This window comes from Monodelphis domestica, chromosome 4 (assembly GCF_027887165.1).
Source record: "Monodelphis domestica isolate mMonDom1 chromosome 4, mMonDom1.pri, whole genome shotgun sequence".
NCBI classification, from domain to species: Eukaryota; Metazoa; Chordata; class Mammalia; order Didelphimorphia; family Didelphidae; genus Monodelphis; species Monodelphis domestica.
In genome coordinates this window covers 42,547,602-42,562,538 of record NC_077230.1, presented here as the reverse complement: position 1 = coordinate 42,562,538, position 14,937 = coordinate 42,547,602, and the positions used below count along the sequence as shown (strand labels likewise).

Here is a 14,937-nt window from a genome sequence, read left to right as displayed (position 1 = left end):
GATTTTTTTCCTTGGGGCCTCCAACTAGAAAGTCTAGTAAAGTGACTGACAAGTCATTGTCATGCATTGGGTGTATTCAAAGACTTTGTTTCATAGAAGGAAGCCTGTTTTAGAAATGGACAAGAAATTTTCTTTTGAAGAGTATTTGAAACAAATTTGTTTTTAGGGTTCTAATGATTCCAAGTTTCATCTATTTAAATTAAACTATGGGTCTAATGGTCTGATTTAAAACACTTGAATATGCTCACAGAAAATATGCCACTGCCTTAGCAATTTAATAAAATGTAACACTATTAATTTAGGGCAAGGTCTAAGTTATAATCTTAGGAATATCAAAATCACCATCACCTAATAATTATATTTCATATCACTTATAGAGTCAGAGAACAGTATCTTAGCACCAAAAGAGACTCTAAAAGTCATCTGGTATATAATTCTACTCAATACAGTAATCATTTCTTCACATGAGGTATATGATGTGGGTTCTTCTAAACACCTCAACTGACTCTCCCCCCAATTTTACAAAAACTCATACCTGATACAAAAATGATTCTATTTTCAGATATCTTTGCTTGTTATGAAGTCTTTTATATCATTGAGCTGAAATCTCCATAATAGGAGTCACTCACCTTTTGAGTTACTAGGGAATCTCATGTGATGGCCAGGCATATGCAATCCTGCACAAATGGGAACTTAATAGATGTTTCCATCTCTAGGGAACCTGTCCACTTTGAACTTTGTAAGAGACATCCTCCATGACAAATACCTTTGGTGGGCATGATTGCCCTTATTTCCTACTTTACTTGATATTAATAATCATACGATTAACAAATTAGATTATCTGTTGGTACATTGTCCTTTCTTTTCCACAATGTCAGCCTTCAGCTAAAAGACACGATGAAAGCATCATGTGGGAGGTTAAGCCCTTCATTTTACTTCCTAGGACTTCAAAATCCCATTGTACCATCTTAAGAATTTTGGCAGATTCATGAGTTACTAAAAGCAGGTAGTGGCAAGTACATTTGATAAGTTTTGAAGGTTTATTTTTGGTCATGGAAGATAGAGTACCCACTGCTTAATCCACATGTACATGTGTGTGTAGTCATACTGTCCAACAGAAACTACTAAAGACCACTAAGTATCTTTTTATTTGGGCAAGTAGTAGGTTTCCTTGAACCTTCTAGTACCAGTGAGTATTTTCTCTTTCCATGAAAAATGGAGTTGTGATTCATTTTCAGAAAATCCAGACCTATATGTGTAACAGAATTATAGTGATTCAAAATTTATTTTTCTATACTTGCCCCAAATTTTGTTTTCTGACTTCCTCTATAGATTTATTCCCCCCTCCACCTTTTTGTCTAGGAAGTCTCCATTCTTTGTCATAAGCTTAGAACAGAGATGGTCTTTAAGTTCTTTCATCTGTTACTCTCCCTGGAAAAACTGCCTGTATTTAATTTATACAAATTTATACTTGATCTCTGATAGAAAAGTGAATGTAGTTCACATCATTAAGTTACTACTACTTTTAGTCAGTTTTATTATTTTGTTATACAAAAGTTAGGATTCCCACATAGATAGCTCTTCCAGAAAAAGTTCCACATAATTGGCCTAATTGCTATGCCTATTAGCTGCTGTTAATAATCAGAGATGAAGTTGATAAAGGATAATGAAATATCAAATGTCAGGACAAGGAGTAACATTTTGCCTTGGACAGGCCCTACACAAGTACAAGAATGGGAAAGAATAACTCAGCACAAATATGGTAGAAGAAACCCATGGGGGTATTATAGTGTATTCACAAGTTTAAAATGTTATTAATATCTCACTGTAATACCAATTAAAAGCTAAGGAACTAAAAACAGAGAGCTCAGTGTCAACTATCCATAAAGAGTGAGGAAAAAATTCTTTTTGTTTTCACAAAGAATTAGTTGTGGTCTTAAAAGTATGGTCTATAATCAAGGTCACCATTAAGAGAGATGTGAAAAATTGGTCATTCTAGAGAATGACAGTGATTATTAAGGGGATATTAAACAAGTCATAGCATTTAGAGGTAGAGGAGGACTGAACAATCCCTTATTTTATAGATGAGAAAACTGAAGCCAAATGACTTGGCCAAGGTTGAAATGGAGGTACATAAAGAACTGGAACTTAAAGCTATATTTTCTAACTTTAAATTCAATGGCCTTTCAACCACACCTTGGTGCCAGGCATGATGTGACCAGGCAAAAGGAAATAGGAGTACTCATACTAAAAAATAGAAGGTCAACCAAATGCCTTTAAATTAATGAAATGATTAAGAAATGGGAGTTAACCATGTTGTGTTCTTTATAGAGGAGTGAATAACACAAAACAGATTGAAGGAATAGAGATTTTTGATAGAGTATAAAGATCTCTTTGACCTTACAGTGATTAAATATTGGATATACACATTTTTTCTTCACTATGGATACTTCCTCCACTGATGCAGATAACATCTGTGTCTTAGTAGATGGTTTTTAAATATTGCTGTGAGCAAGAACCCTGGGGCCACTCAGGTGATGAGTCTCACTCAAATGAGCAAAGTTGGTTTTTGAATGACAAACTACATGGTCTATCAGTATGCTGATACCTAGAGTTTTCTGATTTTATTTTAAAAATATCTTATTTTTATGAATTGCTTATAAATAGATAACAATGATCCCAACTCCTAATGAGACATCCCTTGTAATAAAGATTAATGTTAAAAAAGAATTCTGCAAGACTAACTGACCCATCAACTATATCCTGTACTTTAGTAAATATTCTATATCCATAGTTCATTGCTTCTAGAAATAATTTCCTTAATTTGCTTGGTTTATTTTTTTAAAGGGATGTTTCAAGATGTTTCAAGCATGTATCCTAGAAGTATCCTAGAGTATCCTAGAAGGAGCTGGTGAATAGATGCCCATATTTAATTCCCTAATTCTATGATCTAGATAAGGTTCAGTGTAGAATAACCACAACATCCCCTGTGGGGTCTTGGATTGAAGGAAAGAGACTGTCTAACTCACCCTGGGATGCTCCTCTCACTCCTTTTTAGGGATATGACACACATTGGAACATTGCTGTAGAGCAGCACAACTTTCTCTGATCCCCTGGGGGAAAATTATAGATCCTTTCCTTGTCCCAACAAAGTAGAAAGTAAGATTTGACATCAGTGTAGCTAGACATGTAGATACAATATACATACACTAGAAGTTGTAGCCAATGTGAAGCTAAAATATCCTGAGAAGTGAAATTTTTAAAAGGCAGACTTTTAAAAGGGATATATCTTGCCATATGTGTTGGTATTATCCATCCTTGGAAGAATATCCTCTTGCTCCTTTTGAAAGCAATGAAAAAACCCAACATAAAATTCAGCTAAAGCTGGTAAATGGTGCCTGTAGCAGATGTTTCAAGTGAAGACATATTTTCTGCAGAATTCTATTCCTTTGTAACATTACAAAACAATTTTAAAGTGTGTAATAAAACAACATTTTTTTCTCTTTAATGCAAGTCCCTCTCATCACATTTCAACTGGTTGATAAAAGCTGATGTGCGGAAAATTTCATGCAAATTTCAACTTAAAACTAATAAATTATAATACACTTGTGTCTTCTGAAGAGGTTATTAACACCAAAGACCTTGCAGTGCTTAATGATTTATACATTTGAGACTTTAATCAGCATTGCTAGTCAAAGAAATTTGCCTAATTTTTTTCCATTTACTACAATATTAATGAACAATGTCTACAATATTAAATGATAGTACATTTGGAAGAATCCTCATCTGGCCCCTTCTACAATCATTCATTCATTGCATTGAAAGAGGTAAATCATGAATTATTCATGTGTCAAATGTATCAAAGAATACTTCATAGAATACTCATTCTACTAACTAGCTAGAACTTTAAATTCTACTGTATCATGAATCTATGTAATTAAGATTACCCAGAAATCACCCATGGTTCACTCACATTAAATAAAATTGCATTATTGGTATTTCAGCAAAACAGAAGACTAAAAAAAAGATTTCCTTGAGAAAAGATTATAAAACCAGTTATGTGAAAACAATAAAAATTAAAGATTCCATTTCATTTGTACTAGAAAAAAAACCACACCAAAATCAACCTGGCTACTCTAATACATGTACTCTAATTCAAAAGGACACTGACAGAAGGTACTTGGTTTGGATCCTGCCCATCAGTTACTGGTTGATTAGACCTAAGATTAAAGTTAATGTTATGTCATAAATGAACTTATATAAATTTCTCTTACTCTTTCATATTCTAATAGACAAATGTATTAGTGAAGAAAGAGTTAATCTACCCTTAATGGAAGACATCATAGTTTCCTACTGCTAATGGGTAAATACACAGATGTACAGAAGAGAAAGAGTCCTGTCCTAAGATTATGCAGAATGATCATTGTGGGAAGCCAATGCTTTTTCCATTTATTGTAAACTTTTGGTGGAGTTCTTTCCATTCCATCAAAAACTCTCAACATCTGAACTGACACTGATGGATTTCCTAAGGTATGAACTATCTGAAAGGTGAGCTACAAACCACCATTGTTTTCCTCATACTTCCCTAAATCAACCAGGTCTGATCAAACAGTGACAGACCTTCATTAGCCTAGCCTTCATCTCCAGCAGGTATAAACTATGCTCTCAAAGGATTTCTATGGCTTATTAACATACATAGCTGACTCAGTAAGTTAATCCATAGACTCAATAGGGCCAGTTTGGTGGTATCCCTTCCTTTTGTTGTTTTAAATGAGACATGTGTCTATGCATATATATGCATATATAATTATTTCTGAAAAAAATCTTCATAATTTAGGTAGTCTTTACACTCTACTGAAAAATTAATTTTATTACCTTTATATATATATATATATATGATATATATATCATAATGCTAGAGAAAATGATAACGGTCTCTTTAACAAAGTTGTAACTAATCTATCTTAAGATACATTCCCCAGTAATTAATTTTTGTCAATAATTTAAAAAATTAGATTGAGAATTAAAATTTCTAATATTTAGATTTCCTTGGGGTAAATTTTTTAAAATTCCTATTCTTGTATGAAATGTAAAATATGAAATTTCTCTCTTGATTTCCTTATTCATTTTGTACCTGGAAGAAGTATAGGTCTAGCTCCATACATTTATAAAGTAACAATCTCCTCTAACCCCAACCTCAAGGACAGAAACAATATATGTTCATATAAAGACCTCCCATTAAGGAATCTGGGAAAGAGCAAAACGTGCATGCATATATACACATATATTTCTATAAAAGAATTATACTCTAACATAATCTAGAAACCAAGAAAATTTAAACATTTAAAAATTGAAACTCATATTCAAGAACTGTAATATTTTACATTTTGTTATTTTGCTAAAATAAAAAAAATCATGTTACTATTAAAGTGAACAATCAGGCAATGAACAAAGGTACAAACATTTTGCACATGTAAATTACAAAGCAATGGTACCTTTGTTAAAGAAAATATAAAACAACGACGCACTTTGCAAAAGCCACAGAATGTCTCCTAAACAAATAGTAACATTCAAAGAATTATGGCATAACTATAAACACTTTCACAAAATGAAATTATTCTTAGAAATCTTTATTTCCTCACATCCTCAGTCAGCCTGGAGATGAAGATACATTGTCATGCCCAATTTACCATGTCTTTAATCTTTTTTTTAAAGACAAAAATCCATGACCTGACTTGTAAGGAGGGATTCTGGGAAAAAGAGAGAAAAAATGTCTGGGGGCAATGTGTGACTGACTGCCATATGTAAAACTTTCCCTTACAAAAATAATCCCAGTGATCATGTTGATGGATAGAAACCAATGTTTGAATCATAGGCAACTAGAAAGAACTAGATGTCCACTGTCATTGATTACTGAATTTATTTCTCTTTTATAATACTCTAAATAAATTTACTTTTAAATAAAAAAAATTTTCATTTTTCCTTGCAGATAGTCATAGATATCTATGAATTTCTTACTCTTCCTATCCTATCTTCTGCCCTAAGTGTGTTACTCCCTCTGGGACCCGCCTTTATTCATCTCTCCCTCTTTTGGAATAGGGCAATGCTGGAGTGTGGAAGAGGTATAGATATAACTGTAATTTCTTTTTTATAAATTGTACATTTTTTATAAAAAGTACATAGTCCTTAAGATTTAGGGCAACATTTAAAAGAAGCAATTTCTCATATCTGGAAAATTTTCTAATAAAATCATTATGTGAGATTATAAAATTCAATTCAAATCTGAGAATGCATGCTATAACATTTTTTACGTAAACTATTTAATTACATTTGGATAATCAGAATACACTGTGTATTGGTTCCAAGGCAGAAGGACAGCAATGACTAGGCAATGGGGTTAAGTGACTTTCCCAGGGTCACACAGCTAGGAAGTGCCTGAGGCCAGATTTGAGCCTAGGGACTCCCATCTCTAGATCTGGTTCTTAAACCCCTGAGCCACCTAACTGCCCCTAGTGGTCATTTTTTAAAAACAGTTCTAATTTAGGTCATCAGTATGTAATTTAACATGTTATGTAATTCATAAACTATTAAACTAAAAGAACTGTTTTAAAAAGTAGTATGCATTAGACTCTTGTGATCCTAATATAAGGATTGGACATACTAGTAATAATTCATATTAATATTTCATGATTCACTACAAACACATTAAAAGTTAAAGATTTGCATATAGTCTAAACAGTTATTAAGAGATTAATATTAAGCATTCAAGTCTTCATGTCCTTTAGTCACTTCCTAAAGTGGCTCATTAGAAGGATTTTATCCAATAATCTTAAAACAACTGAATCATATAGTACTGTGGGTGATGAGATGAAAGGAATAGATAGGATCTCTGAGCAAATGTAATTGTATTAAAATATATGTCAGCTTCCAGTTCAAAAAATTATTCCTTTTTATATAATATCTATCGAGATACTATGTTAAATGTAAACTATTATTAAAAGAAGAATGCCCATGTCTTTAAAAATATCTATCAGATATTCATCATCTCAAGGAATTTGAAAGCAATTTGCAGTTAGTGAAGTTAAAATAATTAGCCAAGAAGAAACTGCGCTTTTTGCCCTACCACCTAACACCAGTCTCTGTTCAGTCGCCTGTTATCCTCATCTTTCTCTTTATCAAGTAACTCCTGGTGCTACTCTTTAAAGGAGCTGGGCAAATGGGAATCAAAGAGAAGAAACTCAACTTTCTTCCCAATTAGCTAAGGACATACTGTATAGTCTGTGTGTTGTTGCCATGTTCTTAATTATCTGTTCTCAATTCGTTGGGAGCCAAGGATTATTAATCCTTGATAAAAGCACTGGTTCTTCCACTAGAGAAATCATCTGGATGCTCACATAAATACATACACATACATACATTCATATTATGTATTATATAATATTAGCACTCAGTAATGTAAAAAGACAATTTTCAGAATTTGTGATTTAGTTTAGAAAGTATATGAACAGAATTCACAGTTAAAATAAATCAGAATAATTAATGGCAATAACAAGTAGGAAGGTTATTGATTCTTGCTTTCAGAATATTCCCCAAATAATTATATTATCTATAAATGTTCTTTTTCAACTCTGAAAGTTCAATTAGAGCAGATGGTCCAAACTATGGTGTGGTGATAGTTTCCTACAGTAGAAGACTGAGTGGTCAAAGTTTTAGGAATGCCAGTACTGCATAGGAACTAAGTCTTCTTGTCAGAGATGTAGGGTGTGATTCTGGTCTCCTTGGATTGGTTGTTTACACATCCTTTTTTTCTTCTTCTTTTTCTTCCTCTTCCCAGGGGTAATAGCAGCATTCTATGTGTGTTTAACTTTGATGCTTTGAAAACCCCAAAGTCACATTTAATTAAAAAAAGAAATAAAAAAGACTTAAATTTTATGGTTTCATTTCCAAGAAGAAAATTTAATAATAAAAAAGAAACCAAAACCAGAACCAAACAATTCAGCTTGACAACTTGAAGTCAGTCTTCTAGCAACTCCAAAAAACTGATTTAAATTATTCTATGGGTCATACAATGTTCAGAGACTTTAGGGTGAAACATTATGTCATATCCCTTTATAGTGTATTTAAAAGATGAAAAGACCCCATATTTTACAGTGAATTAGCATCTCTTAAGGCCTTTTTAAACTGGAGTTTACATTGCTTTCTTTAAAGTTAGAATGTAATAATAATGACCAGATTTTAATATTATGCTCAATGGACTAATGGATATAAGGAACAAGGATTAAATGTACATTTCAATTTTAAAATTTTAATTTAATATAAGCATCTTATCAAGGCATAGAGCCAACTCTATTATCCATTAGAAAGGGATAAAGAAATAGAAAGGGTAATTGTAAAACTTAATTAAACAACTTCATTTTAACCAAATGTCTCAACCACCTATATTATCAGAACTGCAGCAGTATCAAAATCAATTTTTAAAAATTTCACTTTCTCTTTGTTCTTGTACAATGTCGGTTTATAAAAATAAAAATATAAGCAGTCATTTACCAATTTAGTTATTTATATTATTAAGCATCTATTATGTGAGATTACTATGTAGGTAGAGAAAAAATAAAGTAGACAAAGTCCCTGCTCTCATGGAGCTTACATTCTAGGATTAAAATGGCAAAGGGATAGTCAGGGAATTTGAATAACATACTCTATAAATGTGAAATTTGGTTATATATGTTAGGAAATAAACATTATCACCTCTTTGGCTCAACTTAGATTAGTTGCAGTCATTAAAATTAAAGAATGTATTGATTTAGATACTGTGCCTATATCCAAAGAATTCCATACATTTTACAGATATGTATTTTTGCTCTGTGATACAAAACCAAGTTTTGACTTTCCCAAGCAGTTTCCTAAGCACAATATATCATATCTGTCTCTGTCCCCAGTGAGGCTGAGATTAGGGGTGATGAGTAAAGAACAAGTAAAGAACTTCTAGCAGAGATTTTCCTACTAAAATCAAGAAGCAAGCAGCAACATAATTCATCAGTCACATGTCAAAACCTTTTCTAGATTGTGCAATGGAAAGAAGGTTAGAATTTGAGTCAAAGGATTTGAGTTCAAATCCAAGGTCTGCCACTTATTTATCTATGTGACCTTGAGCAAGATGCTTAACTTCCATGGGTCTCAGTGTCCTCATCTGCTAAATGAGGGTATTGGAATTAAATGTTATGCAATCTCCCTCTTGGCTCCAAAGCTATTAGCTTTTGATGGATAGTCTCCTCAGTTAAATTCATTCCCAGTTTCCATTTAATTTTTTCATACTCTCTTTTCTAAGAACTCACTGTTTTTACCTGTCTTCCCAATTTATCCTTTCTTGACTTTATTCCCTTGACAGGGGTAAAAGATTTAATCACTTATTTAATTAGCTATTATCAATCCAATGGAGCCAGGATTGGAACCCAAATCTCCTGACCTTGAGAAAATAGCCTATAGATTATTATTTCTGTTTCTTGTTATATGCAAACATTCACAAACATATCTTAAAAATTCAGATCTATCAAAAATCTAATCTTCATTGAATTATTTTTAAGTGGCCAATCCACATTGATTTTCCTAATTAACTCAGAGCTGCTACTGAAAAACTCATATATTTGATAAAATTATGGTGTACTTCTATTTTCATTGAATTTTCTGTACAATAATAATCACAGCCTTCAAAATTAATGCAAACATTGTACCTTATCATTACTTTCTGTCCTCCTGAATTCCATTCAGGATATTCACATAAAGGAACCATCAAACAAGAGTTTATGCTTGTTAAAAAATAAATTCAAATAAGAAAAGGGTGTGGACTTCTTAAGTAGCCAAGGCAGAAAATCACTCAAGAAGAGACTTCTGCCCTCTTCCCCCTCCTGACCACATTCTGAAGAAGATACCATAAATTTCTACTTGGTTTGATTGAGGAGTAATTTTCAAAATAGCGGCTACCTCCCTGAAGACTAGTTCTTGACACTTTATTGGAAAAGTTGTTTTCTATCCCCACTGATCCATGCATTCACATCCATAATTCAGAAGGCATGAAGCTCTAGTCTGTGTATACTTTCTATATTATTGTGTAAGAGAATTTTCCAGCCACTGAAAAAATTTCAATTTCCATGTGAAAGGCTTTGTCTGTCAGCAATTCTTCTGTGCTATTCAGTCCCCTCCTCACACCCACAGACTTCACTTTTTAAGCTTTTATTAACTTTTACTGTACTTGGATAATGAGCACATCAAAGAAAATACCATGACTTTAATTATTAGGGTCTAGATGCCTTTGCAACATCTCATCGACTCTCAGTTTCTCAAGTGAAAGCTAAATGGGTTGGTTCTCCCAGGAGATATGAACTACTGAAAAATATTAACTATGCCTCAGCCCTTTTTTACAATTTGGTGATTAAAAGTTTCCTGGTCCTCCAAATGAGTTTTTCTTCCATTATATTTCTGATACCAAGAGTATGTTCAAAAAGATGTGATCATATATTAGGATAATCTCCAAAGAGCTGATTGATTTGATAAATGGAATCCTTGTGGAAAGTATATATTTTACAAGTGAGGACTACTGAATTAATGCTCTAGTGTTTTAATTTTTGCTTTTTGTAGTTGGCTTTTTGCTGTTCCTCATTTTGAGATATGTTATTTTTTTTAGAAACAGTGAACTTACTGATATTACAGATGGAAAGGATCCATAATTATCAAGAATTGCAATTTTAAAATTTTCTAAAAATTAAGAGAAAATCTCTTGTGAATAGCACTAGTGTTCATATATAAATAAACTTTGGAAGCCTATTAAAAACACAATTAGTGAGTTAATGATAATGCAAGTCTTCTTAGGATTAATGCTTTCATATAGCAAAATAGGTAATGTAAAATGCTATTATTATAATGCTATTGTAAACCATGTCTACATTTTCTATGTCATCATTTAGTTACCAAGAGCTCAGGATAAAGGTCAGCCATAGTATGAAACAAACAATAGTATGTCACCCTATTTTTATTTCTTTTGCAATTGTGATTACCCTGGTTCATTATAATTTAAATAAAGGCTATATGTTCCAGTTCTACCAGAGAGTTAACAAGTCTAATTACAAATACTATAATTTTTTATGGTCTTGTGGTTCATGCTTGGTACATCATCAGATAATTTTGAGGAATAAAGCAGTTATCCACCTCTAATAGAGGTTGCTTGTTTTTTTTTTTTTGTTTTTTGTTTTGCCTATGAGCCTATAGGTATATTGTACTCTCCTTCCTTCATGTCTTATCAAATAGTAAAACCATTTTTTCCCCACTGACACTTAATGTAATCATACATACCACAGTTTGGTGATTGACTTGAATCACTTCATCGCCAGCATGGATTTTCTTGCACCGATCTGCAGGTGACTAAATTAAAAATAAAAGAAATGATAACATGACTCTAATTGAATATTATCTTTCCCAATGGAAAAAAAAACCCAACACTTCCTTTTTTTTTGAGTATATCGGATTCTTGTGACTTCTCTGAAGGACCCCTTCTATCACTCTGAATGATCACCTCTTCTGTACCATATAGTCTTAGGGGCAATCCAAGGTTCAGTTACTTGTGCAGGGTTACATAGACAATATGTGTCAGAGGCTGGACTTGAAACCAAGGCTTGAAACCTTACAGGTACATCTCCTTTTACTACATCATCCTTTTTTCTTGCTAAAAGGATGAAAATAAACCTCTCTTTTCATTAATTAGACTATAGAAATATATATATATATATACTAACTTTTAAAAATTATTTTATTGACTATTCTACTCTTTCTAAGCAAAATATTCACTTTATACTGCTGACAGGAAGCAAAACTGCTAACTGAGGAGTATTTGTTATCAAAGATAATCAAGTTTCTTACTGTTCTTTTCTGGTATAAAATGGTCATCAGTATTATTATTTGAACATTTCAAGGTTCTACAGCAAAAGTTCAACATAAATCTATTTCAAAAAAGTCTTTTATATTCTTTGAACCTTGTTATTTAGCATAAATAATTCAAGTGAACTTCATCAAATCAATATTTTCAAAGGTACATACATGCATGAGCAGAACCCAGGACTTGGAGATGAGATAATTAAATTGCTAACTTATTGCATCATTAATAACACCAATACTAAAAAACCCAGAGGAAATAAATTAAAAATGAAGAGCCAGACTTAGGTCCCTACCTTTGACATCAGCTCAAAGCTGTACTTTGTATTGTATACTATTTTCTCCCTAAATTCTAATTACAAGTTATATTATTCCTTAAACTTTTTATGTTTTTAATATGTTAGCAAACAAAACAGAATTAAAATAACATTTCCACTAGATTTAGCAATCTCTTATCTTTCTTCATTATTCTTAGGTAGAGTAAGAAAAAAAAAGACTAATAACACTAACAAACCTCCTGAGCAGGGGTTCTTGTCCTGTTTCATTTTATGAACACCTTTTTGAAGTCTGGGGTCATGTCAGAATAATATTTGTTACCTTCATTCATGATTGAAGGAAATGTTAAAGTTTAGTTAGAGATTACTGGGAAAAGGTGTAATTTTTTCATTGTTTTGTGCAATCCCTGCTCTGGAAAAAAGAAGAACATAAAAATAAATGCAGAATTTAGCACATGAACTTTGCGATCTTATAAGCTCTGTGAATTGAGATAGAATTATAGAGTTTTAGTCTCCTCCATAATGGTGAGGTAATTACTGGATAATTGACATTAAAATGTGCTTTTTATATTATTGTGATACTTTAAAATTATATAAAAATCCTTACTTTCCATCTTAGAATCAATATTGTGTATTGGTTCCAAGGCAGAAGTGTGATAAGAGCTAGACAATGGGAGATAAATGACTTGCCTATGATCACATAGCTGGAAAGTATCTAAGGCTAGATTTGAACTCAGGACCTCTGGTGTCTATGTCTATCTCTCATTTGACTGATCCACCTTCCTGTCCCCTGTTGTTTGGCTTCTTAGATATTTATATACTTTAATTTGCATAAGAAAATATCAGTATCCACTATCTCAAATACCTGCAAGGAACAAGTGTTGGTGGCATTATTCATTAGAGTATACTAAAATATATATGACTGCTTCATATTTAATACTAAAGAAGCAGGTGACTTAGTTGATAGGTGATGGGTCTTAGGGTCAAGGAAACTTTGGTTCAAGTCTTGCCTCTGAAAGATACTGGTTATGTGACCAGTATAAATCAAGCAACCTGTAGGGCTCCAGTCAATTCTTTATGACTGAATTTCCAAAGAACTACCAATCCCCCTTAGTTGGGGAGGATATCTTCATAACAGGAAGTTGACCATATAGTCAAAAAAGTTGAAAAATCGAGGTGCTAATCAAGGTATAGTATTTAGACAGTCTCCTCTTCAGATTAGCTCAATAGGTCTTAACTTGGGCTCAATGAACTCTCAAAATGTTTTAATAATTATTTCAATATAATTGCTTTCTTTGTAATCCTATGTATTTTATTTTATTCATTTAAAAACATTCTGATTAGAGGTTCACTGGCTTCTCTAGACTGCCCCTAACATTTAAAATGATTAAGAACTCCTTGATTTAGACAAGCAAGGTTTTAGGATGGAAGTTCTTCACCTGGGTACAGAGACTTAATGACCATGGAGAGATTTCTGGGAAGAGTAGCCGATTAATTAGAAAGAAAAATCCCCACATTTTACTTTTCATTGATCTCTAATTGAAAATTTCCAATATTATTTTGTGAAGAAATCAATAGACTTTACCAAATTGTCAAAAGGATCCATGACACAAATTAGCTTAATAAGTCTATATGAAATAAAAATAAAAAATACAGAGAATATAAGAAGTGGAGGTGAGTGATTGCTATAACTTGAAAAATTAATACTTATTAAAAGAAATTTTAGTGTGAGATATGACTTGAAGTCTCCAGTTATCTGTTTCAATAGTGTGGCAAACACCTCCAAAGAAAGTAATTTAAACTCATTAAATATTATGAATAAGTATCATGAAATTCCCCATAAGTTATTTACCTTATATAGAAGACCTTATTAAAATTTTGATCTTGAAATATTCATATTGTTTGTTACAAAGTAATTTCACCTAAAAGATGATCTCAACTTTCTGGAGGGTAAGAGACTAGTGATTCAATATGTTTTAAGGAGTTAGCTTTGCAAAATTAAATTTTCAAGAAGAGATGTCACAACTCTGAAAAAGTTGGTACAATTATTCTACCTAATGGAAGACTGAATTTTGTGTTCGTTCCTTTAACACTTCTTGTAAGGAGGCTTTGCTTTCTTTTAAGGAAAAAAGTTAAAAGGAACAACAACAAAAATTAAACAAATGGTATGAACTGTAACAGCAAAAACCAACTCTACTCCCAGAAATTGGGATGTGGTGATGGTGGCTAGAAAGGTCCTGTCAAAGGATAGAAGCAATGTATTAAAGTGAATGAATGAATACAAATGAATATTACCAAGAAATCATTTCTGTTAAATAACATTTTTTTGTACAGCAATATGACATCTCCAATTTGGGAAAACAAGGAGGTGGGAACTATCAGTAAGGGGCAATACATACCTTTGTGACATCATACACCCCCCCCCACAAAAAACCCCAACAAAAAACAGAAGAAGCATTGTAGAGCCAGAATAGACAGGAGTAGAAACTAAAATATCTTCCTGAAAATGGTCATGTTTAACTATTGTTATATTGTACAAATTGCTTTAAAAAATAAAATAGCTTTCCTCTCCTGAGACATATCAATCAGTGTTACAAAATTAAAACCAAAACTTGAAGACATGAAAATAATTAAACTGTTCTAAAACCATTTTATATATTTTATTAATAAGAAATGGGAAATGTAAAAATTATATATAAAATATAAAACATATGAAAAATGATATAATACATCAAAATCT

At 32.2% G+C, this 14,937-nt stretch overlaps 1 protein-coding gene across 28 annotated transcripts in view; it reads right to left on the bottom strand.

The window, feature by feature from the left end:
• CNKSR2 (connector enhancer of kinase suppressor of Ras 2) overlaps positions 1–14,937 on the bottom strand; it is a 300,281-nt gene that overhangs the window by 141,227 nt on the left and 144,117 nt on the right. For all 28 annotated transcript variants that reach the window (XM_056793349.1, XM_056793338.1, XM_007493430.3 and 25 more), the window contains exon 8: positions 11,347–11,415. In XM_056793349.1, the coding sequence (XP_056649327.1) occupies positions 11,347–11,415 (69 nt within the window). The remainder of the gene's footprint in view (positions 1–11,346; positions 11,416–14,937) is intronic.